General features: G+C 49.7%; 1 protein-coding gene across 10 annotated transcripts in view; it reads left to right on the top strand.

Annotated features, from left to right (window-relative positions):
• Tox2 (TOX high mobility group box family member 2) overlaps positions 1 to 25,225 on the top strand; it is a 117,631-nt gene extending 92,406 nt beyond the window's left edge. For 8 of the 10 annotated variants that reach the window (XM_026787184.1, XM_026787185.1, XM_026787187.1 and 5 more), the window contains 6 exons: positions 18,875 to 19,114; positions 19,766 to 19,993; positions 21,133 to 21,213; positions 21,957 to 22,349; positions 23,105 to 23,232; positions 24,654 to 25,225. In XM_026787184.1, coding sequence (XP_026642985.1) covers positions 18,875 to 19,114; positions 19,766 to 19,993; positions 21,133 to 21,213; positions 21,957 to 22,349; positions 23,105 to 23,232; positions 24,654 to 24,720 — 1,137 coding nt within the window. In that variant the 3' untranslated portion in view covers positions 24,721 to 25,225. Of the gene's footprint in view, positions 1 to 18,874; positions 19,115 to 19,765; positions 19,994 to 21,132; positions 21,214 to 21,956; positions 22,350 to 23,104; positions 23,233 to 24,459 lie in introns of all 10 variants that reach the window. The other 2 variants (XM_026787182.1, XM_026787188.1) reach the window with 1 other exon arrangement.
• Positions 25,226 to 27,371: the final 2,146 nt, after the last annotated feature.

Genomic DNA, 27,371 nt, shown 5'->3' with positions numbered 1-27,371 from the left:
GATTTCCTCCAGCAAGGCCACACCTCCTAATCCTTCTCAAACAGCTCCACTCCCTGGTGATGGAGCATTCAAATAGATGAGCATAGGGGCCATTCTGATTCAAGATACCACAGTGCCCTCTTATGGTAGGACCTTAGCATTGCATGGTTTGAAGTTCCCTTAAGAACTTGACTTAAACAACTCTTCGTATGTATGGTGTGTGTGTGTGTGTGTGTGTGTGTGTGTGCGCACACGCATGCTCTCACGTGTGTACTCCATAGCACATATGTGGAGGTCAGAGGGCAGCTCACAGCAGTCATTTCTCCTTCCGCCATGTGGGACCTGGGCTTTGAACTCGGACTGTCAAGCTTGGTGGTGAGTGCCTTTGCCCACTGAGCCATCTCCCTGGCCCTGCAGACAGTTCAATCCATGCAGAGCCTAGCTAAGCAACGCTCCACCGCTGAACTCTACTCCACTTGCTACTTTTTATTTTGAGACAGGATCTGGTCAAGTTTCCCACACTGGCCTTGAACCTGCAAAACTCCTGCCTCATCTTCCTGAGTAGCTGGAATTCTAGGTCTGAACCACCAGGCCCAACTTGGAGATATTTGATTTTTTTTTATTGTCATAACTGGAGTTGGTAGAGGCTATGGGAGATGCTAACCATTTTACATCTTACCCACACTAAGCAAGTGCTCTACCTTTGAACTATGTGGCCAGCTCAACTTACCAGTTCAGATATCTGTCTCTGTGTGTGTGTGTGTGTGTGTGTGTGTGTGTGTGTGTGTGTGTGTGTAAAGGAGTGGGAAACTGGGAACTTCAGTGGCTCCTTTCAATAGCTGTCTGGTTTTTCTCAAATTCTGTGTCACGCCTCCATTGGTTTTCATTCAAGTTCCTCCGAAAACTGCCCTGTTCTGGCTCTTAATGGCTCCACGTCACTAAGCTCTGCATCCCACCTGTGCCATCAACCTTTCACACAATTAATTACTTCCTCATCCTTGCTCAAACACTCAGTTCGTTAGCTCCCAGGACAAACTCTTCTGTCAAGTCTGCTTCTCCTGTCATGGTCTGTGGGGTACCTTCTAGGGACAGGAGGCCTCCAGGCAGAGACCTCAGACTCCATCCTCCCCTCTTGTCCACCCTTGGGCACATCATCCTCCCCTCTGGGTCTGTGGTTCTGTCCTGCACGTGTCAATAACTTGTTTTTAATCGCTGAATATTTCTCCGAGTGTCTAAAATCTCCATGGCCAAAGGCCTGGCCGTTGCCTTGCTCTTCCACTTCCCCCGCCCACCTCCATCTTCCCCAAGGCCTCCTTCCTATGCGTGCGCTGACTGCAGTCTCTTGGCCCACCTGTTCCCTTGGCCTGTAGCTCTCTCCTTTGCTGCCTGCATGCCTGTTGTTCCCACACCTCTTAGAGGGATCCCAAATGTCCCTTTCTACACAAGGCCTTGTCCGGCCACCCGTTTCTAAAATTGCCTCCCACCCCCATCTGTTACTCCCCATCCATTCATCTTTCCTGCCTTATTTTCTTCAATGGCATTTAAAACTATCTAAAATACTGTAATATGCTTACAGGCGGGTCTTCTGTGACTTTGGTCTTCTTCGTGGGCATGCAGGTTCCCCCAGAGCAAGAAGCGAGTCTCTCTTGTTCATTGCCGCTGTGCCCAGTACAGGGGAGGCACGCCATAACTATAACAAACCTGAATGGGTAACAGCCTAGAAGGTAGGCACCTTTGTAATCATTGCCAAGTAACTAGTTAGGGGAGCCGGTGGGACGAGCAGGGAAGCCAAAGTATCTAGGGATTTCTTCACACACTGTCTGCCTCATGCTGTGTCATCTGCCCTGTCTTAAGCTCCCACAACTGGCCGAGAGTCTCCTATTTTACAGGAAAGGCAGCTGAGGGTATGGGAACCCTTGAGGACGAGCCCCCACCAGGCCTGCTCTACTACCCCGATTTCCCAAGAACAGGGTGTAACAGCCATTCCTCCACCATTGGTACCAGGATGCCACTCTTCCCCACTCTGTCACCAGGATTTGTGGATTAATATCCCTTTTAATTAATATGATGACTGGAATGTTTTTGTTTTGTCCCATTTCTGAGTCCTAAGAGGAATGAGGGGCCCTCCCTGGACCCCAAGGCATGACCTCTACCCTCAGTGGCAGAGCAAATGAAAGCAGGGGAAAGAGAAGGAACTGTAGGGCTAGCAGGCTCCCACCCAGGCCAGAGTACCAGAGACAACTTCAGGACCATCAGAACCTTCACCTGCCCCTGGGAAATCCATGAGGCTAAATGAGGAGCCACTTGGGGAAGCATCCGTCCCAGGTGTTTGTGGCTTGGGAGGCCCTGAAGCGTATGATGGGAGAAGGGACGTGCAATGGACGAGTGGGACCTCAGACTGAAGGACTGAGGGGAACCTTTGGCCTTGAGTGGCATCGCATGACTCAGCAATATATAACCACTGACCATGGAGGTCTGGAGCCAATATTGGCCTTCATCTGCCTTCTGGACATTGTCCCAAGGGCCAGGTCTCCCCAGACCTCTTTGCTGATTAATTTGTGGTTAATTAACTAGGCAGCAGGAATCACCCCCAGAACACCGAGTCCTGCCTGTGCCAGGGACTCACTCTGCACCTTCAGGACAGACTTAACCTCTGTGAACCTGTGCCTCCGCCAGCCCCTTTGGGGGAGACGCCACTGAGCCCCATCTTCTGAGAGCGGCTTTCCATACTCCCGTCCCTCCCTGCTTCCCCCACCCCGGCACTCCAGGCGCAGCTTAACCAGGCAGTGCACACTCCTCCTTCCTCGAGAGTTCATAAAAACACGTAAACACAGGCGAGGATACAAAATATTGAGCGGCAAGGCAGTAAAACACGGCGGTGTTTGTTGTGTTGATTGAATATTCATGAGCTGACTGTTTAAATTACAGTTCACAACTGTTGCCGGGGCTGGTGAATAATTTAAACAAGGGTGGCCGAAGAGATTTCAACACTGCATTAGCAGACGGCTCGGGATCAGCCACAGAGAATCTATAATTAGCTCAGGACACCCGTTAATAAATTCTTTGGAAAGACGGTTTTAATTAGTGCATGTGCTAATTTAGAATGTCAACTGTTCCATGTGAAGGTAGGAGGGATGGCTCGCTCTGGCTCTTCCTTTCGGCTTCCCTCTTACCCAAGCCTCTCACCTCTGCCAGGGAGCACCAAGTAGGGCAGAGCCCACCTGAACCCACCACCAAGCTCTGACAAACCCATTCCTTGATTCCTGCCCTGCTCGGGTATCTGGCATCCCAGCTCAGACATCTCGGTCAGGGACCACTCTTTAAACTGGGTTTCTGGCCCAGTATTTTTTGCTCCCATACATGCCCTTGGAGCAGCCAGTGTAACCTTCCTAAGGACAGATCTGGTTCCATCTGCCCTTAATTGAGGGATGTGAAGTCGGAGGAAACTGCCAGCTGATGTGGGTCAATGGCTAGGTACGTGCCGGTGAATGGGGCATCCCTTGCAGAGGGAACCACAGGGGCAATGGGGAGGAGGCACATGGGCTCACGCACTCACTGAGAGACTGCCAGCAGAAACAAGTCAAGGACAGAATCCAGCTGTGATGTCCCTGTCCCTCCTAAGTTCCCCTTCACTTAGGAGCTGGGGGAAGCTGCCCCTGAGCTCCCAGCTCCCAGCCTACCAGACTCACCCTGTCACCTTTACCGAGTGCCTCTTGTCTGCCAGGCCTGGGCTAAGCCCAAAGTAAAGCAGCCACCGTTCCCCATCCACAGCCGGGCATGCATGCGACCACTCAAATGGAGGTTTGGTGACAGTAGTGACACCTTGCCCGCAAAGCATGACAGTATACACAAGAGAGCTCATGGAGCCTGGATGAGGCGATAGAGCTGAGGCTTCCTGGAAGCAGAGCATCTGAGCAGAGCCTTGAAAATTAAGGAGGAAGATGGAAGTCTGGCTCAGCTGTTAAGAGCACTGGCTGCTCTTCCGGAGGACTTGAGTTCCAATTCCAGCACCCACACGGTGGTTCACAGCCATCTATTAGTCTCCAGAGAATCAATGCCCTGTTCTGAACCCTCACCTGGCCTCTGCGGGGACTCCATGCATACAGCACACAGACATATATGACATGCATACAGACAGACAAAAATCCCACATGTACAAACTAGTAAAAATCACTCTAAAAGATTTGGGGTTTTGTTTTTGTTTTGGTTTTTGGGGTTGTTTTTTTTGTTTGTTTGTTTTTAGTTTTTTTGAGCTGGGGTTTCTCTGTGTAGCCTTAGCTGTCCTGTTACTCTAGACCAGACTGACCTCAAACTCAGGGATCCTCCTGCCTCTGCCTCACAAGTGCTGAGATTAAAGATGTGCAACACCATGCCTGGTATTTAAATTTTTTTTTAACCCGAGAATTGGTTAGAAAGATGAACTGAGTCTGTGGGGAGAGGCTGGCCTGCACTGGCACTGCCCACTCCCTAGGGAGGTGCTGGAGATGGGATGAGATGGGATGGGGCTGGAGGAGCCTCCAGGAGAAACTGACCTGGGTATGGGAAAGGGGGAGCTTAGCTCTAGGTGGAGGAGCTGTCCTCTGCTTCCTGGCGCCAAGTCCTGGGTACAGCGCTTGCGGCAGCACAACCCTGAGTGAGACCTGTGGCGTTCCCCGCCCTGTTTTATTAGGATGTGCTCCGGCATTTATTCTCCCATTCTACAGACCTGCACTGAGTCCCTGCTCTGTCCCAGGCAGTGAACACAGCAAGCAACCCCCCTGACCTGTGGAACTCACGTTCTAGTGGGATAGACCGACAGGTATCAAGATAAAGGAGTAAGAGGTGCCCATTGCCCAGGTGGGAAAGCAAAGGTCCCTGCCATGTACACAGGTGCACCCTTCCCGAAGTCCTCCATCCTGACAGCCCCAGGCTGAAGGCAGAGGTGAAAGCTCTCAGGTGTAGAAACATGTAATAGTCATAGCATAAACAGGCTGGTTTTGATTGCCAACCCCTACTGCCACCACTCGTGGCCAAGGCCAGCTGGTTCCACTTCCTCGGCTCATCCTGTTCATCAAGGCTGGCCCTAGAGCCACCTCTCACTTATGAAGCTGAGCCGGGAGGTCCCTGTGCTCACAGACGGAGAGACGGAGCTCTGTTCCTTAGTGATCTTCCCCTTCAACTCCTCCAGCTTTATTCCTGCTGCAAGCCCAGAGAGTAACAGTCCTCACAGCTCCTGTGTCTCTTGAAATGCTTCTGAACATCACACGCACCACATACACACACACACACACACACACACACACACACACACACACATCTTCTGTGATCACAGAAGTTCTGAGGTGGTTAGTCACCGACTCTTCAACAGGTCCCTCCCGTTTCTTCAAAGACACAGAAAGATAAGTCACAGAGATTCATCAAAGCAAGACAGGTAACTGTGCTGGCTCCCTGTAGTGCGACAAGAAGACCCAGACCCTTGGGGACAACACTGTCACCACAGGCAAGGAGACACGGTCAAGCCAGCGAACCCTGGCAGCCCCTCTGCTTGGCTTAGCATCACCCAGGTTCAGAGGCGGGTTCTGCAGCACACAGGCTACCTACAGGGAGCGGTAGACTTTATACGCCTGCATGCAGTGCCCTTGCCCCATCTGCCATTCCTACGCCACAGCAGCACTGGGCCTGGGGGCATTAAAAGAGCTGCCTGAGGACGCGGATGAAAACAGGACCCAGAGAGTCAAGGTCACAGTGCCACCTCCCCAGTTCCCTTTAGCACCCCAAGGGAAAGCCAGGCAGCCCCTGACAACTTCCAGAAGCCCCAGGCCAGCCTCATGGAGCATGCTGGTTCACACCCTCACTCCCAGTCGCTTTGGCTTCTGCTTCCCCATGGCTGTAAAGCTGCCCTGATGAGGGACCCTGGTAGCCTCTGATTTGTCAAATCCACTGATACGTGACATCCTTCTCACACCTGACAGACAGACTGACCTCTCTCCCTTCTTCCAGAAACCCTCCCTTCTGCCCTTCCATGCGACACACTTTTGGTGTCTTTCGTGACACCACTCACGGACCCTTTGTGTGTCTCCACCCTGCTTCTCCCCCTGCTGGCTCTCAGACCCACTCCTTCTAGCTGATCTCAGAAGGGTCAGCTCACCTCACTGTCGTCATGGGTTCTCAGTGGCCACGCTGGGCTACAGCACTCCCGCAGTTTCAGGACTCAGGCATGGTATTCAGATCCCCCCAGTCCTGTCCTGCCTAGCCCTCTAGCTCCTCCTTCCCCATTCCTGCCCCTCCCTCCCACTGTCCACCACTCCGTGCAGGACCCTGCTGATGCCCTAGCCTGGCTTTGATGTTCGACTTCACCGCTTCTTGGTGTAGACCGAGCGGGGTGTGGCGTTAACGCCATGAGGCAGGGGTCACCTGTGCTTGTCACTGCAACTCCCTGACGGCTCCACACGGTGCCTGGTACAGAGGAAATGATACATACAGACGTGATGACTGTCATGTATCCAACAACTTATTGCCAAAGAGCTGCCAAATGCTAAAAGTAACTATTTACAGCCACAATAGGGCTGGGACAAGCACTCCAGGTGTGACAAGTATGAGCAGACAGGGAAAACCAGGACCCGTCCTCAGGCTCGTAACTCTAGAAAACATGCTTGGTCCTCACTGGCCCTCACACCCTGCTAGGTGCTGGCCAGTAGTCGGGGAACAAAGCAAAGGTCTCTGCCCTGGGCAGGTTATATGGGGGGGGGAGCAACAACAAACTGATAAACATGCCACGCACTGTTGGCAGGTGCTTTGGAGAAAAGACAACAGCAGCCCAAGGGGCTAGGACTCTCTGCCTGCTCCCCAGTGTGTGTTGGGGGGACAGGTTGCAGCACTATGTTGCTTGATCAGAAAAAGGTTCCCAGGGAAGGTGAGGCTTGAACCAAGTCCCCCAGGAGTGAAGGAGTTTGCAGGGTGAACGCTGCCCTCCTTGGGGAAGAGCAGTTTGTGAACAGGGCAGCCCACACAAAGTGAGTGACTTTGGAGGTGCGCTGTTCTGAATTCTAAGTCTTCCTGTTATTTTAGCTCTGTCTTCCAGTTACAACAATCAAAAACGTCAACCAATGTCCCCAGAGGGGCAAAAATACACCAATTCTAAAACGGTCCAGAAGCAAGAGCCCACTTGAATATTCAAGGAACAGTAGTGAGGGACGAGACCAGAGAGGTACCAGACACTGGGATTTAAGGCTGTGGTTGGGGGACTGTGGCTTAGGAAGGACAGCACTCTTGGTTGTGACCAAGTAGAGAGCTAGGGCTGACTCTGGAAGGAGAGCCTGCCTCCCAGAGGAAGGAACTCAAGGACCTGGCGGGCCCCCATTCCAACCGCAACAGAAACCTCCCATCCTGGTGGAGCCTGCCAAGCGGCTCAGCTGCCTGTTTGCAAACCTTTCTTCAAAGACAAAAACAGCCCCGAAGGGGACAAATGGCTTTCGATTCACATCCTCCCTGCTGGGCCTTCATATTCATAACAAGATGATCAGTCTAACCGGGAGTGGGCTGTTGCTTTAAAGGATAAATTAGTGAGACTCTTAACTCAATAATTAAAGCTAGGATGGCGCTTGGCCTGCGGGGATAATGTACTATTATTATAGTCGTTTGTTTCAATTAAATGCTTGCTGGTTTTGCAATAGCAGCTGGGCACCTGTGCACGGGGGTAATAACTCTGAACAAGACGTCTACATTTCAGGAGGAATTTGTCAGCCTGCAAAGGATCTCCCGCCAAGCATGAAAGTTTATTAGAAATACTTGCCAACGGAGCTTGCGGGCAAGGGACAGGCACTGGGAAAGGTTTGCTATTGGCTTTCTGCTGCTGCTAAGGGTGTGTGCGTGCGTGTGCACATGCGTGCACCTGGACATTTTAAAGGGGGCGATTTTCAAACATTTGTTTCCCCAAGTCCACAGATACTTCAGAGTGGAATGCACATGGGAAAGGTGGCTTGCGAGTTTAGTTGTGACATCCCATAGCACTGGCTCCGAGGGATGGTAGACTAAAAGGCTTCCCTGCCCCTTTATAGTGACATCCAAGAATGCTAGTTCCCCATGGGTCTGTCCCTTTACACAGCTCAAGGGTCCTCATAGATGCAGTTAAGCTGAGAAGTTCTTGGCTATCAGGGACTGCAGACAGTAAGGCCCTCCTGGAAATGAACTCATCAAGGAACCTCACTTGGCTTTGAACCCCACTTGGCTTCGAACCCCTTGGGAAGGGATGTAGCCAGGGGGTGGGGCAGTTCCTAGAGATGAATGTAAGTAAACTGTTAGAAGTCGGCATGCCCAGCAGCAGAGTCTCGAGGTCCCAAAGTAGCTTTGGCCATATGCCAGAGCATTCCCTACAAGAGCCACAGTGGTCATGTCAGAGAGAGACTGTAGCTTGAGGTCATAACCAGACCCCAGCGGTGACCAAGGCAAGGTTTAGCACGGGAAGACTATACAGCAGGTACTTGCTCTGCTGTGAGGGCAGGAGGATGGACTGCTTGTTACAGCTAAAGACACAGGCCTGGGAGTCACCCAGACCTAGACGTGAACCTCAGCACTAAGTGACATTGAACAATGTCCTTCTATTCTGTGACAGCCACATCTGTAAAATCTAAGATAAGATGAACCCTCCTTTTAGGACCAAGTAAGAATTCAGTATGGTGAGCTAGCTGCTGCCAGGCAAATGGGGACTGCAGATGAAGGGTGGGCAGAGGTACCACTGTTATTTTTATAAATGGCATTCCAGTAATAAGGAAGTTGACAGTATAAAGCCAGGGGTTAAAGGCCCTCGAGTCTTCTTGTGAATAAAACTTTATTGGCACACAGCCCCAGCCATTCATTAGCCCATTGCCTGTAGCCGCCTTTCTGCTATGGCAGCTGAGTTAGGCAGTTACAACAGACCCCATCTGAAGCCTAAAATATTTAATATCTGGCCATTCACAGAAGCTCGCCAGTCCTGGTAATAAGCACTATGATGTCTTGTTTGTGAAGTGCCAACCCTGGGCCAGGCTTCATCCTGTTGTGTGTATCATCAAGGATGTCTCCCTCCTGGCTATTTGCCCCTGTTTCCAGAAACTCATCTTAGTTCAGGTCAGATCCTATTCAAACTCACACTATGAGCAAGTTCATGGGAGAGGAAGAGGGAAAATTCTGGGTTGGATACTCGTATGATTCGCTATGTAGAATACTACCTCTCTTTGGTCCCCGAAGGGCAGGCTCATGGTCACCCTGTTCCCCTGTCAGAACTGCTTGAGTTTCTGTGGGCACAGAGGACCCCAGGCTGCAGCTGGGTGGAATTCTGAATTCCCCGTTTCCTAGATGCGGGATTCTGAGGCAGTCGCAAGATTACGGTACTTCATCCCGAGTTTCAGTAGCTTCATGGAAAGTTGGGGATGTGTTTGCACCCAAGAGTTATTCACAAGCTCACTACGCAGCGCTCCGGGCACAGTTCCTGCACATAGATGGTGCATATATGCTCACACATGTACAACGGGGGCACACACATAGTGCACGCTCACTAATGTGACAGCAAACATGGCCAAGTACCTATTGTTACTGCGCTCCATAGACAAAGGTGCTAACGTCTGTTGCTACAGGCTCCCCAAGACTGTCAAAAGATTATAGAATAAAATGCTGGCCAGTGGCCTCCAGCCCCATTTTGGTCTCTGATGAGATTCAAGAATTTAAGGAACTTTTGGACTTGGTGCGTTACGTGACAGAATATAACAGAAAGGGAACGTTTGTAGCTTACATTGAAAAAAACAAAAATATTCCAATTCCCCAGTCTGTTCAGGATAGCTCAGTGCCTTGATCTCCTCTGAGGAGGAGGACGGGATTCAGTTCTGAAGACTGGCAGACGCTGAGGGGAGGTGCGATTTCTCACTGTCCCTAGTGGGACTGCTCTTGGCATCTAGCACGCTCCACAGAGACTGCAGCTGGCCATGTGTGAAAAGCTCCTGGCATTCTACAACCCTGAGAATCTATTAAGTCTAATTATGTTTGCAAGGCTGCCACCTCCCTCCTGCTCCTCTGCCTGGGTCTGCAGGAGGGGGTACAGATGTGGCTTCTGCCAGGCTGCGTGTTTGCATGTGGGAGCAGAACACTTCATACCATTAGTAGGCGTCTCCTGAGCAAGGCTGTGCCAGCCAGGCCCTCACCCTGATAAAGGTCTCTGCACATCGAGCCACCAAGGACCCAGGGCAGGATCTTGGAGAGTTGGCAGCAGAGGAGGGGTGAGAGCTGCTTTGGGGGAAGAATGCCATCTTCTTCTGTTGGTGACAGAAGAAAGTTCCTGTCTAAAGAGACGCCCTCAGGACCCCAGGGAGTCTGCTGCTGGGCAGGCATGGGGTTGGTAGGCAGTTCCCATTTAGCCAATAATGCTTCTCCAGGTAAGGAGACAGGTGCCAGTGTCCCCAGCACCTGAGAGCTGACAACATCAGCAGGAGACGGGGCTCAGGTCTGACCACGACATATCCCCTGGCATCAGACAGCCTCAAGTGGCAGGCCTTAGTTGGGGGCATCATTTTTACTTTGGGGAGTTAGGACAGAGTTCATGAAGTAACTTAGAAAGTTGGGGATGCTTGGTGGCCACATGCACTTCTTATTAGTTTGTAACTGCATATTGTCCCGATGTAAAGGCCTGTGCCCTGACTGACTGTGAAACCTTCAGGGCTCTCATCCCTGGGGTTTAGCACCGGGTCCACATCAACAAAGAAGAAGTCCCTGAAAGGCCGACCAGCGTCTGTGAGCTCAGCAAGAGAAAGTTTGGTAGTGAGCTGGAAATCTCCCCAGAAGGCATCCAGATGTGCTGTTTGGCTTTTTTTTTTTCTTTCTTTTCCCAAGTGCTCCACAGAGCTTTTACTGGAGGATTTAGGAGGGAACCCCCTGAACGACTGTAGAAATCTCTAGATCTAAAGATGCCTTATGAGGCCCATGCTCAGGGAAATGGGAGTCGGAGGATTCTTCCTAATGAACTGTCCAAGTGATAGAAAATTCAGAATCAGGAGAGAATGTGTTCTGACAAACCAAGGGTATGCTCGGATTTTAAAATCTAGTGGTGTCACTGCCTAGCACAGCAATGACCACTGACACAAAAGCCAGAAGCTCAGGGTTTTCTTCCCAACTCCACGCTCAACATATGGCCGAGGATGAAAGAGCCTAACAGGTCAGTGTGTGTGGAGCAGAAGGGTCAGAGAAAGACCAAAGCAGCCATCGAATCAATAGCAGTAGACATCACTCATCTGACGAGGCAGAAAATGCTCTGCTCAAAGGGATCGATGGAGTACCAGTAAAATTAAAAATATTGCCTCCATAAATATGGGTCATAGGGATTTCTTTTTAATCTCAAAGAACCTTTAAAGTTTAAAAAGTCGTTATTGGGGCTGGGGCGATGGCTTAGTTGGTGCAATGCTTATCTTGCAAGCATGAGGACCTGGGTTCCATCCCCAGGACTCAATATAAAAAAAGAAGAAGCTAGGATGTGGGACTCATGCTTAGAGTCCCAGCACTGGGGAGATGGAGACAGGTGGGGTTGGCCACCCTAGCCTCATTAGCCAGTAAGAAAGCCTTGGACAGCATCTGAGAAGTGACCCCTAAAGTTGCCCTCTAGTCTCTATACCTACCCCCAAGAAGCACATACGTGCACACACAGAGATATGTATACCCATACAACACATGTATATACACTAGGCCATTATTTACTATCAGATTATTAGACAATTTAGATCCACCCCAGGAGGCCAATGGAAACTGGTTTGCATTTTTGTTTTGAGGCAAAGTCTCGCTATGAAGCCCTGGCTGGCCTAGAACTCTCTAGACAACTGGACTGGCTTAAACTCGGAGATCAGCCTGCTTCTGCTTCCCAAGCATGAAGACTAGAGGTGTGAGCTGCTGTGCCTGGTGCAATGAGCATTTTAAATTGAGAGTAAAGGGTAGACGGACCTGGCTTTCATGTCTTAGAAGGGTGACAGTTCTCGGAAGGAGAAGTGTGTGAGGTTTAGGACTCACCATGAAGAAGGGCCAACAGTGCTCAGTGTGTCCAGGGCTAGGCCAGGGGTGTTTGGGAAGGGGGAGGTGGAAGCTACTTCCCATGTCTGTGGCTTGGGTAGCTGCAGAAATGATGGTGCCATGTGCTGTTTTGGTAGAGCTAGGGAGAAATAAGGATTTTCTTCGTACTCCGCCTGATGTGTTTCTGGAAAAGGGGTGCCAATCAAGGGGAATGTAGAGCCTGGAGCTAGCCTGAAGACGAGGGGCCCAGTCTTTGACATCATCTTATGTGAAATGTTTCATGATATGTAATATGGCCAATTAAGCCATGGGGATGCCAGCCACTTCTCCCTCCCAGACTTCCTAGAGCCCATCACCCTCTAGTTGGAGATTCTGCTTTGACAAGCCTCTGTGATCACCCTTCTGCACCAGCTCTGCTTTTGACAGAATAAAGGGTGCTTGAGGAGCCAGTTCAGCTCTCCCTCATGGCCTCCACTCTGAACACAGCATCGCCATGCAACACATTTTGCATAAGGAGCTAAAGACATGGGGCGGCCTATGTCCTCCGAGCCTTCTCTCGTTCCTTGTGCCTTCTCATTCCGCTGCTCCTTGCTTCTCTTTTTCATTCATCCACACTGGTGAGTGTGGCTCTAGCCATTCACGCTGGCTTGGAGAAGCACTCTATTATGTGGATAAGCCCTGGTCACTTTCCTCAGATGGTGAGCCTCCACGATAGTTCCAGCTTTCTCTAGAATTTAAAATTCTTCTGTATTATCTTTATTGTATAAATTTCTAAGGGTAAAACTATGACTTTCCTACAAACAAAACATGTGAACATATCAAAACTGTATTTAACTGAGTATGAATGAGGAAGCCAGTAAGATAGTAACACTCAGTTCAGAGAAGAATCCGAAAAATAGACAAACACTTAAGCAATTGGGAATGCTGGAATAAATGTACTAAGAACTAGAAAACTGATTGGTGTGATAGAGCAATTGAATATGATGATTAGAATCGTCTTTTCTATAGTGCAGGATCAATATTGCTACCAGAAAAAAATATATTTGTGCTTTTATGGACACGAATTAGTTGCCATCTCCCTGATGCTCATCCAATGTTGATATTACAGTTTGGATCTTTAAAAAAAATCTTCCAAAGGCCCATTAACAGATAAATAGCAAAATATGGCATGTTCATAAAACAGAATATTATCCAACCTTAAAAAGACAAAAAAAATTCTGACTCATGCTACAAGTGTATAAATCTTGAGGTTATTATGCTAGGGGAAATAAGCCAGTCACCAAAGAAAGTTTATATGGTATGATTCCACTGATATGAGGTACCTAGAAAAAGAAAGTAAAATAATAGTAGCTGGGGAAATGATTCAGTGGGTAGGTAAGAGTTCTTGCTGCACAAGCACAATACATGCGTTCACATCCTTAGCCACGACCAGGGTGCGTCCTTGTGACTTTAGTGCTGTGAATAGCAGAGCCGGCCAGTTACTGAGGCTTGCTGTCCATCAGCCTAGTTCCAGTTCAGTAAGAAATACCATCTCAAGATGGAGAGCAATAGACCCAGATGCCCAACGCCCTCCTCTAGCCTTGAGGCGCGAGCATCCCCAAACACATGTGTGCATACACCCTACACACACACACATACCACATACAAAGGAAGTAGATTTGTGTTTTCCAGGGACTTGGGTGAGACAGGAATGGGAAGTTATTATTTAACAGGTGTTGAGGTCAAGGTAATTCTGTAGATTATGGTAGGAATAGTGTCATGATGACTTAATAACAGATTTATGTCTAAAAATGCTTACATTGGTGCGGGGAGTTGACTCAGATGCCAGGCACCTACAGACATAGATCCATTCATTTGCCTGCAAATTTCAAGATATCATCTTTTTCTGCTGTGTAGTACTCCATTGTGTAAATGTACCACATTTTTTCTTATCCATTCTTCGGTCAAGGGGCATTTAGGTCATTTCCAGGTTCTGGCTATGACAAACAATACTGCTATGAACATAGTTGAGCACATGTCCTTGTGGCACGATTGAGCATCCTTTGGATGTATACCCAAAAGTGGTATTACTGGATCTTGATTCCTGAGAAATCTCCACACTGACATCCAAAGGGGCTGTACCAGCTTACACTCCCACCAGCAATGCAGAAGTGTTCCCTTTACCCCACAACCTCTCCAGCGTAAGTTGTCATCAGTATTTTTGATCTTGGCCATTCTTACAGGTGTAAGATGGAGTCTCAGAGTTGTTTTGATTTGCATTTCTCTGATGGCTAAGGATATTGAACATTTCCTTAAGTGTCTTTCCACCATTTTAGATTTTTTTTTTGTTGAGAGTTCTCTGTTTAGGTCTGTACCCCATTTTTATTTATTTGTTCTTTTGATGACTAATATTTTAGTTCTTTGTATATTTTGGAGATCAGTCCTCTGTCCAATATGGGGTTGGTGAAGATCTTTTCCCATTCTGTAGGCTGCTGTTTTGTCTTGTTGACCGTGTCCTTTGCTTTACAGAAGCTTTTCAGTTTCAAGGGGTCCCATTTATTATTTCTCTCAGTGTCTGTGCTACTGAGATTATATTTAGGAAGTGGTCTCCTGTGCCAATGTGTTCAAGTGTACTTCCCACTTTCTCTTCTATGAGATTCAGTGTGCTTGGTTTTATGTTGAGGTCTCTGATCCATTTGGACTTGGGCGATAGATATGGATCTATTTTCATTCTTCTACATGTTGATATCCAGTTATGCCAGCACCATTTGTTGAATATGCTTTCTTTTTTCCATTTTATGTTTTTTGCTTCTTTGTCAAAAATCAGGTGTTCGTGGGTGTGTGGATTGATATCTGGATCTTCGATTCAATTCCATTGCTCCTCCTGTCTGTTTTTGTGCTAATACCAGACTGTCTTCAGTACTGTGGCTCTGTAGTAGAATTTGAAGTCAGGGATTTGTGATGTCTCCAGAAGTGAGGATAGAGAATTTAAAATCTTTTGGACTGTATAGTAAGACCATGCCTAAAAGAAACACACATACACAAAAACAAAGAAGAAAGGGCGTGTTTGTATTGGTGGTAGAAAGGGAGAGGGATGTTTAGAGGCTCAGTCATAAAACCTTCTACACGTTAAAGAAGTTCGCTTGCTAAGCCTATTTTTCAGGTTTCTGCGATTAACGTACTAACATGGATCACAATGTATTGCAAACTGGGTTGCAGACCAGCACTCACCCATATGCTGTTTTCATGATGCACATCTGAAATGGTACAGGATGAGAAGAAAACACGAAGGAAACCATGACAACAGCTGACAGAGTAGGATGGGAGGCAGAAGCATTCATTTTCATCCGAGCAAAAATGCTTCTATGCATAAAGAGAAGCCTTCATGAAGACAGAGCATTCTGGGACATCTGGATGGCTTCACATCAGCACACCTGAAGAAAACCCCTTCGCTCCAAATGCTCTGGAGAACTGATGGGGACACAGGAGGGACGCTAGGCTCTAGCTCAGTTTCCTCAGTTTCACAGCTGATGTCAAAACAGTCCTTCAATAGACATTGGGAAATTTTCTATGTGACAGAATGAGCATCAGTTACTTCCCCCCAGTGCTAGGAAGCGAACCCTGGGCCTCACACATGCAGGGCGGGCACTCTACCCCCAGAGCCACGTTGTTTTGGTTCCACATGAAAATTTTGCAAGACGTGGTCCTGTCCTAAGGCATAACGGAAGCCTTGGCATATTCAAAACGCAAAATTCTAGGATTCAAGTCCCCTGACCACAATGATAGCAAAGGATACATTCTATTAACACGCTCTTCCAAACAACCTGAGAGAAGAAAGTAAAATCTTCAGTCTTGAGAGAAATGAACAGAGCACAGCAGAGATTTTCCTGGGGGGCGGCGGGAGTGGGGGGCGGGCAGAGCTGCTCAATCCCAGCATACACGCATTTGGGGACACAGAACTCTTTGTTTGGGGGGCAAGAGTGGAGGGTAGCCATCCCACATACTGTGGAGAGTTTAATAGCGTCCTTTGCCCCACCACCAGGTGTCAGGAGCAGACCCGCGGTTGTGAGAACGGAAAATGTCTTTAGACACCTTCATTGTTTCCTCCTGGTGAAGTTGCTCCTGTCTGAGCCCTTCATCTAGGTCTTGGCGGTTCTAGACCAAACAAAGAAAGCATGCCGTAGATTGCTTAATTTGAAACGTCTGAATCAAAAATAGCCTGTGACACATGTGGTTAGGGTTCAGTAACATGTGATCAGGGAAGCTGTTGAACTGAATTTCTAATGTAAGAACTGCTTCTTCTGATGCCCTTCCGGGCCTCCACACGCACTGAACACGCATGGTTCACAGACATGCATGAAGGCAGTACACCTGTACACAAAAATATAAAATCTCAAAATGACAACAATAGATAAAAGACCCTTCCCTTCAAGCCTGACAACCAAGGACCTGAGTTGTCCTCTGACCTCTGTGGACATATGTGTGCACGTATGCATGTGTATGTATGTATGTATATGAATTTTTAAAAAATATTTTTAAAATCATGGTTTTGTTGTGGAAAACAAAAATTTGTTATTTTCACACCAGCTTCCTCAGCATTTAAGCATTAAATTATTACATCTTTGGATTCTACTTTTATGGAATGTTCTTTTTCTTAATTGCTATTCGAGTTGCTGACGTGTTTCATAAGAAGTTGTCTGGTGGGTTTTGTCTTAGGGTTAGGGCAGGATTGCCAACTGTGTCTGAAATGGTGCTAAATATACCTTTGACATTCTGTGCTATGTATTTGTGCAAAGCAGTTTCAGCCTCAATGATTATAAAAATCAAAATATTGATCAATTCTTAAAAGTTGACCATGTTCCCCATCTTGCAGTTCCAGAGTTCAGCCAAGATCTAATTCTTCATATAAAAGTAATAAGTAAACACATTAATCTCACTAATATGTAGATTTGCCTCCATCTTTAATGTGTACCAAATACTGGTTTTTAAATAAATCCCTTCACAATTTCTCAGCATTTAAGTGTTTGATTTATATGCCTATTTTATTTTTCCAGGGTCATATAAAAGTTTCTTGGATGATAAAGGGGTCACACGTAGAAAAAGTTTAAAAATCCCTGACCTAGACAAGTTAATGTAAGATTAGAGACCCAAAACTAAGAATAGAATCTAAACAGTACAACCGATGCTACCCTACTGCATCATGGCCACGGCCCACCTCAGTAGATGGTACCTTACTGCATCATGGCCACGGCCCACCTCAAAAGATGGTACTCTACTGCATCATGGCCATGGCCCACCTCAATAGATGGTTCCCTACTTCATCATGGCCACAGCCCACCTCAAAAGATGGTACCCTCCTGCAATATGGCCACAGCCCACCATTTGCCTGGAAGTACTTTGGAACAGGTGATGTTTTAATTATATTTGTTCTCCAAAGGAAACCTTAACAAATTCTCAGAAGTACAAATAGCACACTGTGAAAACATTCACCTCTTCTGTGACTAGAAATTCAAGACAAAGCAGCAAGAAGCAAAATTATCCACTTGGAAGTCACTGGATTCTGCTTCCAAACTCTAGGGTCAAAGAAAAAAATTGAAGAATGAAATACCTTTATATAAAAGAGATCAATAACAAAAGTCTTACACAGTATTCTCTGGGGCCAGAGAGATGGCTCAGCAGTTGGGAGCTCTTATTGCCCTTGCAGAGGACCCGAGTTCAGTTCCCAGCACTCACATGGCAGCTCACAACTCTCCACTGGATTCTCCAGTCCCAGGGAATCTGACACCTTCTTCTGGTCCCTGAAGGGACCAGGCACACAAGTAGTGCACACACATGAATTCAGGCAAAATAGCCATGCAAATAAAATGATGAAAAATTAAAAAACTTTCACAGTAACGTCTATGAGAACTATTCGAGGACATTTTAGCATTAATTTTGAGTTGTAGGGAGAGTGGGCATAAAGGCGCCCATGCATAGTAGGTGTGTGGAAGCCAGAGGCAACCATCGTTTTTCTCCTCTACTCCTCTCTGGTTTTTTCTTTCTTCATTTTCGTGTGTGTGTGTGTGTGTGTGTGTGTGTGTGCATGTTCGAGTGGTCACAATCATCTGAATTTGATGGCAGGAATTATCCCCCATTGTCTCTTCTCTGTCACACACAGAGCTCAGTGACACCAGAGACATGGCTAATCTTGCTAGGCAGCTGTGGAGGAACGTTTATGGGGAGGGATGAAATGGAGACAGTTGGATTGATCCTACCATGTGGGGGGTATTAAAGGCCTGCGCCACCACTGCCCAGCAAGATCTCACGCTTTTAAAGAGAAGTTGTGAACCCCACATAAAATAGAAAGCCACTTGCTTGCTTAATGAAGGAAAAGCTGAGAACAAGGGGGTGCTTAACGTTAGAAATCGGACAGAATAAATAACAAATGCAGAGGAAATAAAATTAATTCTAAGAATGTTCACGTAAGCCTCCATGAATCACGCATGTCTGTTTGGGTCAAGAGTACACAGTATTCTAGATCCTGGGGAGCAGTCTGATTACACGTCTCACAGATGAAGAAGCTGAGGCCCAGTGAGGTCAGTCGTGGCCAGTGTCACCTGGCCAGGGCCTGGGCCAGGATTCAGAAGTGGGCTTCCAGCATCTGCGCTCACGGCTGCTCATTGTCACACAGCAGACAAGGCAGAGCCGTGTTCAGGACCCTCGGGGCTTTGCAGGTGCTCTGCACTATGCAGAGGTCCGGGGAGAATGGTGCTCCACCTTGAGATCCTCCTAAGGGGATCCCTGTGGGAAGCACAGGCCAGTATGGAAATGGCCACTTACCTCCTCTCATCCACAGGTTCCTCCTCTGAGCCCAAGAGGCAAGTGCAGCGTTTGGCGAGGCAGAGCCTTCTAACGCAATCATCCTGTCTTCTCTCAGATCCAGGAGATGGTCCACTCGGAGGTAGCTGCCTATGACTCCGGCCGGCCAGGGCCTCTTCTGGGCCGCCCAGCAATGCTGGCCAGCCACATGAGTGCCCTGAGCCAGTCCCAGCTCATCTCGCAGATGGGCATCCGGAGTGGCATTGCCCACAGCTCCCCATCACCCCCAGGGAGCAAGTCAGCGACCCCCTCTCCATCCAGTTCCACACAGGAGGAGGAGTCAGATGCCCATTTCAAGGTGCGTGAAATGGAAGGATGTAGCTACCAGGTTATCTCCCCAAGTGGAGAAGGGGCTCTGTCAGGTCATTCTACCGTGATCCTCTGGAAAACACTAGAAAGGAGGTTTAGTCCTTTGTTGGAAACCAAGAGTCAGAGGGCTGGCACCTGAGCCCTTGGGACATCAGGCTGTAGCGGCTGTGGCTGCTGAATCTACTAGAGACCCTCTCCTCCAGGCAATGCTGGCCCTGAAGAGGCCCAGGGTCCAGCCACAGTGTCCATGACAGGAGGCCCTAAACTGACCAGGGGTCTGTATACTTCTCAATTTGATCCGGCATCATTCTGAGGATATGCTGGCCTACAACAGAGGCCAAGTGGGGATGACTTCTGTCTTCCTCACCCCTCTCCCTCACCTCTTCTTTTCTCCCTCTGTCTTTTTCTCCCCCCTGTTTTGCCTTCCTTTATTTCTACACATTCCTGGGGAATTACCCTAAATCCTTGCCTGGGTATGAACCCCTGGCTGGGCAGCCCTTTTTCTGCTTGGGAAAGAACAGGAGTAGATGGGTCTGAGGTAAGCTGCCGAGAAAGCCTAGCTCAGCCCAAGGTTAGCTAGAGTCACTTTGGCTAGGAGCCCCTTGACCTCTTCAGTTTACCGACTCCTCCCACCTGGCAGATCTCGGGAGAGAAGAGACCCTCAGCAGACCCAGGCAAAAAGGCCAAGAACCCAAAGAAGAAGAAGAAGAAGGACCCCAATGAGCCACAGAAGCCAGTGTCAGCCTACGCTCTCTTCTTCAGAGACACTCAGGCCGCCATCAAGGGGCAGAATCCCAGTGCCACCTTCGGGGATGTGTCCAAAATAGTGGCCTCCATGTGGGACAGCCTGGGAGAAGAGCAGAAACAGGTGAGCCGTGGTACCCTTCTAAGTTGTCCCTGAGACTTGGGGCCCTGGAACCAAGAGTGTGATACCAGGCTTGGCCTCTGGGGCTAGAGGCTCCTGCAAGGGGCTTTGCTGCTTTGTTTGCTCATCTATAAGCTGGGAAGCCGGGTTCCTTCCATCCCTGCTGACCTCCAGTGCTGTGTTCTACTACCTCTGCTGGGCCCCTGCTTCCCCATCCATAAACCAGGGAACATCTCCATCCAGCAGCTCCTTTAACTCGGTCCTTTCTGCTCCACTGGCCATGTGGGCTCTCTGAAGGCCTCCAGGCAGAAGGAAGCTGAGCCGGCTCCTGCCGTTGGAAATGCGTTACCAGCTACTCACTTCAGATTGACTGCCTAACCTCTTTGAGTCCTGGCTTCCCTACCTACTGACTACCGTGCTTGGAGCATGCCTAGGCTAAGCACCGCGGGGATCCCCCCTCCATCACCACATCCGTCTTTACAACACCCCTGGGAGTCACCATCCATTGGCTCTTTTGAAAGTGGAGGGTGTGGTGGGGACTCCTTAGGATTCTGCCTTGCACCACAGGGAATGGAGATGTTGTGCATGGGGCCTGTGGGAAGCCCAGAGCAGTAGCAAGCTGGACCACAGATGTGAGTTGTGGTCCTATTTGGCAGTGTAGAGATTCTATAGACTAGTTGAGGGCAGGTAGTTTAAAAGATGCTCTAAAACCTGCTGGAAAGAAGTGGAGACAAGAAGCCAGGCAGAGGACATGACATTGTCAGAGAATTCCCACCGTGGGCAAGAGGAGCTCTGGAGCCAACCCTTTGTCTTTGTTAACCCACCTGAGCTGCAAGGGTGCCGGGTGAACCCTGGCTTTGCTAGTCATTACCTGAGAGCCGGGTTGGTGTCTGAATACAAAGATAGTGCGGCGTTAGGATGTTGGTGGTGTTCTGGGCCAAAGAGAGGCTTCTGGATGACTTGTCTTTCTGTCGTCACTTGTGCCAACATCGCGGCTGAGGAACTGGAGGGTATCCTGGCCTCTGTCCCCACAATCTTCATCCATGCCTGGCCCTGGAAGCCCCCCTTATCATCCCAGCCTCTGCACTGTGGCTCCTCTGTGACGCTTTCTCCAGAGTTGCCCAATGTCTTGGATCTTTCAGGCATATAAGAGGAAGACCGAAGCTGCCAAGAAGGAGTACCTGAAAGCCTTGGCGGCCTACAGAGCTAGCCTCGTCTCCAAGGTAACTAAATCCCTAGGCAACGTCCTGATGAGAGTGTACCACTGGAGGGATAGAGCAAAGGCTGGGGCTCAGAGAGGATGAGTGACATGTGTGTGTCACACCTTGGGAGCACCTCCAGTGTGGCTGGCTTCATGTGAGGCTCATTTCATTGGCTTCCTTCAGCAGGAGGGGCTAGCACTCAGAGGGCTCCGCAATGATCCTGGGATTGGCCATATGAGTGGCTGTTGTAGGTTCCAACCCGGTGTTGCTGTCCTAACTCCTGACCATGCTCTCTACCTCTCTGTCCACACCAGGAGCACAGGGGGAAGGGGTAGGTCCGAGGCTCCAAAGGAGGCAGAGCATTTTGTCCTGGAGGCTGTCACAAAGAAAATGACACCTGAGTTGGGCTCAAAAGGGTCAAGCAAAGGGCGCTTACAGAGTTGAGAGAATTGCATGGGCAAAGGTGGGAGGCTGGGAGGGCATAAACAGAGCATGGCTCATTGCTGGCATTGATCTTGCTGCCAGGGTGAAGATAGCGGGACCATACTTCCAGGGGAGCCCACATGAGGGTAAAGGTGGGGCTGACTGCCTGATTAAAACCATGTACCCACACATCCCTGCATAGTTCTGGTTTATTAGTTCACAGCCGGCCCCGTAGCACAACACAGAGCCATCCAGAGGCCTTGCAGGCTGCAGGCCTACCTAGTCCACAGTCCAGGTTCTGCCCTATCTCTGGTTTATCCCTGGCTTCTATCTTCCTCCAGAGCCCTCCGGACCAAGGCGAGGCCAAGACTGCTCAGGCAAATCCACCAGCCAAAATGCTCCCACCCAAGCAGCCCATGTACGCCATGCCTGGCCTGGCTTCCTTCCTGACGCCCTCAGACCTGCAGGCCTTCCGCACTGGAGCCTCTCCCGCCAGCCTGGCCAGGACGCTGGGCTCCAAGGCCCTGCTGCCAGGCCTCAGCACATCCCCACCACCACCCTCCTTTCCTCTCAGCCCCTCATTGCACCAGCAGCTGCCACTGCCCCCCCACGCGCAGGGCGCCCTCCTCAGCCCACCTCTCAGCATGTCCCCTGCCCCTCAGCCTCCTGTCCTGCCTGCCTCCATGGCACTCCAGGTGCAGCTGGCAATGAGCCCCTCGCCTCCAGGGCCACAGGTAAGCAGGGCCAAGCAGCAGCCACCTGTGACTCTCACCAAGAGGGAAGGCAGCTGGGGTGGGGGGGTGGTGGGGGTTCATATACTGGCTGGGCCACTTACCAGCTGTGCAAAATCAGCCACGACACTGTACCTCTCTGAGCCTCGGTTTCCAGTTCTCTGAAATGGGTCTAGAACACCTACCTGCCCAGAGAGATACTGGCTACTCCAGGCAGTTGACTAGTTGCCAGCTAAGCTTTGCTCCAGAACCTTCTCTTAGACCCCTGTGACCTCTGCCAGATTGTCCCAGCTCATTGCCGTCTCCAAAGCCCTAGCTTCCAGTGATGGTTCCACAAATGGTTCCAGCACAGGCATGCAGCACAGTAACCCCATTTTACAGATTGGGAAACTGAAGTCCAGAAAAGGAAAAAAAAAAACCAAAAGCAAAGCCACCTCCCCTCCAAACTCAGCTGAGACAGGGGTTAGATTTTCGTTTTCACTTTTTCTTTCCTTTTCTTCTCTATCACGCTGGAGGTGGAAGCCAGAGTCCCACACACACCTCCATCGCTGGGCCACACGGTCGGTCAGCTCACACTGAATTTTCCCAAAGATCTTCTACTAGGGAGAAAGAGAAAGAGGCGTGTGGTCATTCTGTATGGACCCAGGACGTGTCTCTGAAGCATAGACACCCTCAAACACACAAAGATGACGCCAACTGCTGGAGAGACTCCCCTTGGTCTCTACTATGCTCACCGCCCACCCCTTCTTCCCCTGTAGGATTTCCCACACATCTCTGAGTTCCCCAGTGGCTCTGGCTCCCGCTCACCTGGCCCATCCAACCCTTCTAGCAGCGCGGACTGGGATGGGAGTTACCCCAGCGGGGAACGCGGCCTCGGCACCTGCAGGTCAGTCCTCCTCAGATCTCCTTCACAGTCTATTCCTGATAGGGGCAGGGGGACACTGGGGGAATGTGAAGTGGGCACCCTCAGCCCACTGTGGTGGATGTTAGGAGTACAGGGAACAACATAGATCAGAGTAAAGCTCCAGGGGGTGCAGCTGATTGGATGCCCAGGCCAACAGGGAAACTGAGGCTGGCCTTGGTTCATGCCTTTTCTTCTTTGGTCCCATGTTTTCACAAATGGAGGGTGAGGTCTGAATATTTAGCAGACAGTGGCCATCTCCATCATCAGGCAGTGTGTCCCCATTCCTGGCCACCAGCCTTCCAACATAGGCTCCTCGCTTTGCCCAGCTTGCTAGTGCTCCTGGCTCTTTATCAACCCTGCCCTTGCCCCCACTCCTGACCTTCTAGGGAGAGCCCTTGAAGGTGCGCAGACTCCGGTAGGCAGGGTTCCCTTCATAGCCCACGCAGGCACAGACTCTCCCCCAGCCCCTCCCTTCCATCCAGTTTCCCTTCCCAAAAGTCAGGGCCAAGGAGGAGTAAGTACGTTGTATCTGAACTTCTCCCCTGGGTGACAATGTTTGATCCTCAACAGCCTGTTCTAGTCTTGCTTGTTAAATGTGAAGTTTTTCGATGTAACCCAGGCTAGTTTTGAACTCGTGAGCCTCCTGTCTCATCCTCCCATGGGCACAGGTCAACGTATCTGGCTCATCCTGTGCAGTATTCTACAGAGAGGAAGGTGTCTACTTTCCTGTCATTCTGTTTGAAGTGTACAGATGATGGTGTTATGATTAAATGTAGAGATGGGGGGGGGATGCTGAGACATATCTCAGTTGGCAGAACGTTTGCCTAGAATGCAGAAAGCTTGGGGTTTGGTCCTAGCACCGCCAAACCTGGTGTGGTGATGTATACCTAGGATCCCAGAACTCAGGGTGGAGTTTGGGATGGAAGGATGAGAATCAGAAGCTAGCTCAACCTCAGCTACATCTCGAGTTCAAGGCCAGCCTGGGATACAGAAGCTCCTGTCTCAAAATACAAACAAACACAGTAGACATGAAACAAATGATAAAAAAATAATTAGGTGGTCCCTGGCAGGATGCCAGGAGGGGTGCTTGGTTCTGCTTGATGGGCAGCCCCTCCTTCAGCCTTAGAGACAGCTGATGAGAGTGAGGGACACAGGGCCGGGGCACCAGGGTGGGCTCCAGTAGCTGACGGCCCCTACTCTCTCCTGCAGCCTGCTCCCCAGAGATAAATCGCTCTACCTCACCTAATCCCGCCTCCCCTCCCTCCCTGAGGCTCTCCGGAGGGCACTGCTCCGAGCCGGAAGGGCTGACCGCAGGAGAGAGGCCATGGCAGCAGGCAGGGTGACCGGCCAGCAGTGATACACCTATGCCCCAGGGCTGAGTCTCTCCCTCGACCTCCCACCAGACTCTGCAGAGGCAGCCCACCGCCCACCACCAGCCCAAAGAACCTGCAGGAACCTTCTGCCCGCTGACCTGCTTGCTCCAGGGTAGCTGTGGACCCCACTCCTTGGCCTGCACACAGTCCCCTGCGTCTGGACTTCTGGCCCCAGCCCAAGCTCACCGGGCTGCCCCCCCCTCGAGGTTGCTTAGCAACAGACACCCACCCCGGATGCTGGGCCAGCTACAGGTGTGCTCTCGGTGTACACAAAAGATGCTGAAACCCACGCGCTGTGGGTTCCGTGTAAGTAGTTCACTGTTTTAGAACCGTGCTGAAGACATCTGTAAGATTATTTTGTGGGGAGAAAGAAAGTTTCCTTTAAAGTAAAAAAAAAAAAATTTTATAAGACCTTTAGCACAGTTTTTTTTTTTAAGTTTTATCTTAAGGGAGACATGTGCACAAACAGCTGTCAAACTGATTCTTATCTGCACACAGAGAGAATGGGCGCTTTTAAGCCACATCCAGGGCCGCCGCCTTCTTCTTCTTCTTCTTCTTCTTCTTCTTCTTCTTCTTCTTCTTCTTCTTCTTCTTCTTCTTCTTCTTCTTCTTCCTCTTCCTCTTCCTCTTCCTCTTCTTCTTCTTCTCCTCCTCCTCCTCCTCCTTTTTCTCTTCTTCTTCGTTCTCTTCCTCTTCTTCCTCCTTTTCATGTCCTTCTTTTTCCTCCTCTTCCTCTTCTTTTTCTTTCTTTCTTTTTTTTTTGATCATATATCCACCTATTTAAAATTGCCAGCAACGATTTTGGCCATCTATTTATGAAGAAAAGTTGAGAACAACGTTGTGGTTTCTCCCAAGTGTGTGTGGTTTGGGGGTTGGGTTTGGTTTAGGCTTTGGTTCGTGTTGTTCGCAGCTGTCTCCCGGCCCTTGCAATGTCCGTCCTGGTGCCCCCGTGCTTTGCTCAGACCTCTTTGTAATAAAACTTCTGAAAAGTGGCAAGCAACCCTGTGTCTTCCAGCACTTTTTCACCCAGGCCTGGTTACCCTATTCCCCAAACCAGATGAATAAACAACAGATACAAGAATGTTACACTAATGTCCCTGATGACATAGGTACAAAAAGTTGCAATAAAGCTTTTACAAATAGAATTCAAGAACACATTGAGGACCGGCAACATGGCTCAGCTGGTAGAGGCACCTGCTGCCAATGTGACAATCTGACCCACTCGGTATTCCGGAGGAACTGATCCCTGGAAGTTGTCCTCTGACCTCTACACACAAATAATGTACCGATAAGTTTTTAAGAAGACGTTAAGAACACATTAAGAAGATCATACATCATGACCAAGTTCTTTTCATTCAGTGGCTGCAAGATTGGTCCTGCATCTGAGCCAGGCCTGGACACCTGAAGTGGCACATGGTGGTGGATTCACCAGGTCGGAGTTTCTTCTGGGGAAAACTAAGAGCAGAGTCCTGCCTGCCACTCCGCAAACAGCTTGAGTGCCTATGTCCAGGCAAAAGCCACCCCTGACCTCAGCTGTGGTAGGGGCAGAAGGAGATACAAAACTCTCTCAGTTTTGTGGCTCAGAGTAAATGCTCAGTAGATCTGTGTTGTCGGGGTGAAGGTGATCATACCCAACAGTGTGAAGATACAAGAGAGGGTCAGCCTTGGACTTTCCAGGTGAGACTTAGCTCTCCGGCCGCTGAAAGGCTAAAATCCCAGTGGCTAGAGTGTCCCCAAATGCCGGCACAGCCTGGAGAACACTGGTGTTTTCATATGCACAGTCGGATTTTATACGATTTCACTGCGGGGCTGGGATGTGTCTCTGTGTTGGTCCAGCAGACCAGACACCTAGTTTTCATTCTCAGAACGACATACAGAGAAACCATCTTCTAAAAAGATGCCGGTGTGAAATAGATCTGACTGTGCAGTGTAGATGTGAACATAACGTCTGAGGGGAAAATATCAATGGGACAGAGCCATGGGCTCCTGGTGGCGAGGAGTGGGGTTCTGGGAACAGTGTCACCCCTCAGAAACACACACCAGCTAGAGACAGTGTGAGGCCAAGGGACGGGAGGGTTTTCTTCAAACCTTCCTTCAGAGAGCGTCCTAGACCAGAGACTCCTTCACCCAGGCTCCCCAGCAGCTGTTAGTGGTGACACTTGAAGGTCATAATTGTCACAAGTTGAACTCTGCGGGGAGGAGGGACAGTGGCCTGGCAGGGAGGGGTTGGGAGGCTGCTGTCACACCCCGTGACACCGTTCTTGGCTTGGTCTCCCAGTGTTTGACCCAACTCTTTGAGGCAGGGGCAGCTGTCCTGGTCTCCACAGAGGGGTCCCGCATTTACATCATCTCAGAACCTCCCATCCTCCCAGCGAGCCACACCCTTCATCCAGAGGATGCTTAGATGTAGGGGCGGGCTTGCTGAGAGCAGTTTCCTTTCAAGGGCATATTGTAATCCTCCTGGGAGAGAAACAGAGAAAACTCCGAGCACAGTCAGTCACCACGCAGTTTGCATCGGGCACAGCCTGGCAACGCGGAACACAAACCTCAGTGGAGCTGCACTGTGGCCTTCCTGAACATGTGGAACTCGCTGGAGCCGTGGCGATGGCTTCCACAGCTGAATATCCATCTCTTGCTTTTATAAGACACCACTAGACCAACAAGGACAGTCCCAAATCAGCAGAGCCTGAGGCCATGGGAGTCCAGCAAGCTGTGCCCGCATTTCCTTGTCGTGCCAGGCGGGTGGGG

The sequence above is a fragment of the Microtus ochrogaster genome, linkage group LG8 (assembly GCF_000317375.1).
Source record: "Microtus ochrogaster isolate Prairie Vole_2 linkage group LG8, MicOch1.0, whole genome shotgun sequence".
Classification (NCBI taxonomy): Eukaryota; Metazoa; Chordata; class Mammalia; order Rodentia; family Cricetidae; genus Microtus; species Microtus ochrogaster.
Note: the sequence above shows the minus strand (reverse complement) of the source record. Positions and strands in the feature narration are given on the sequence as shown.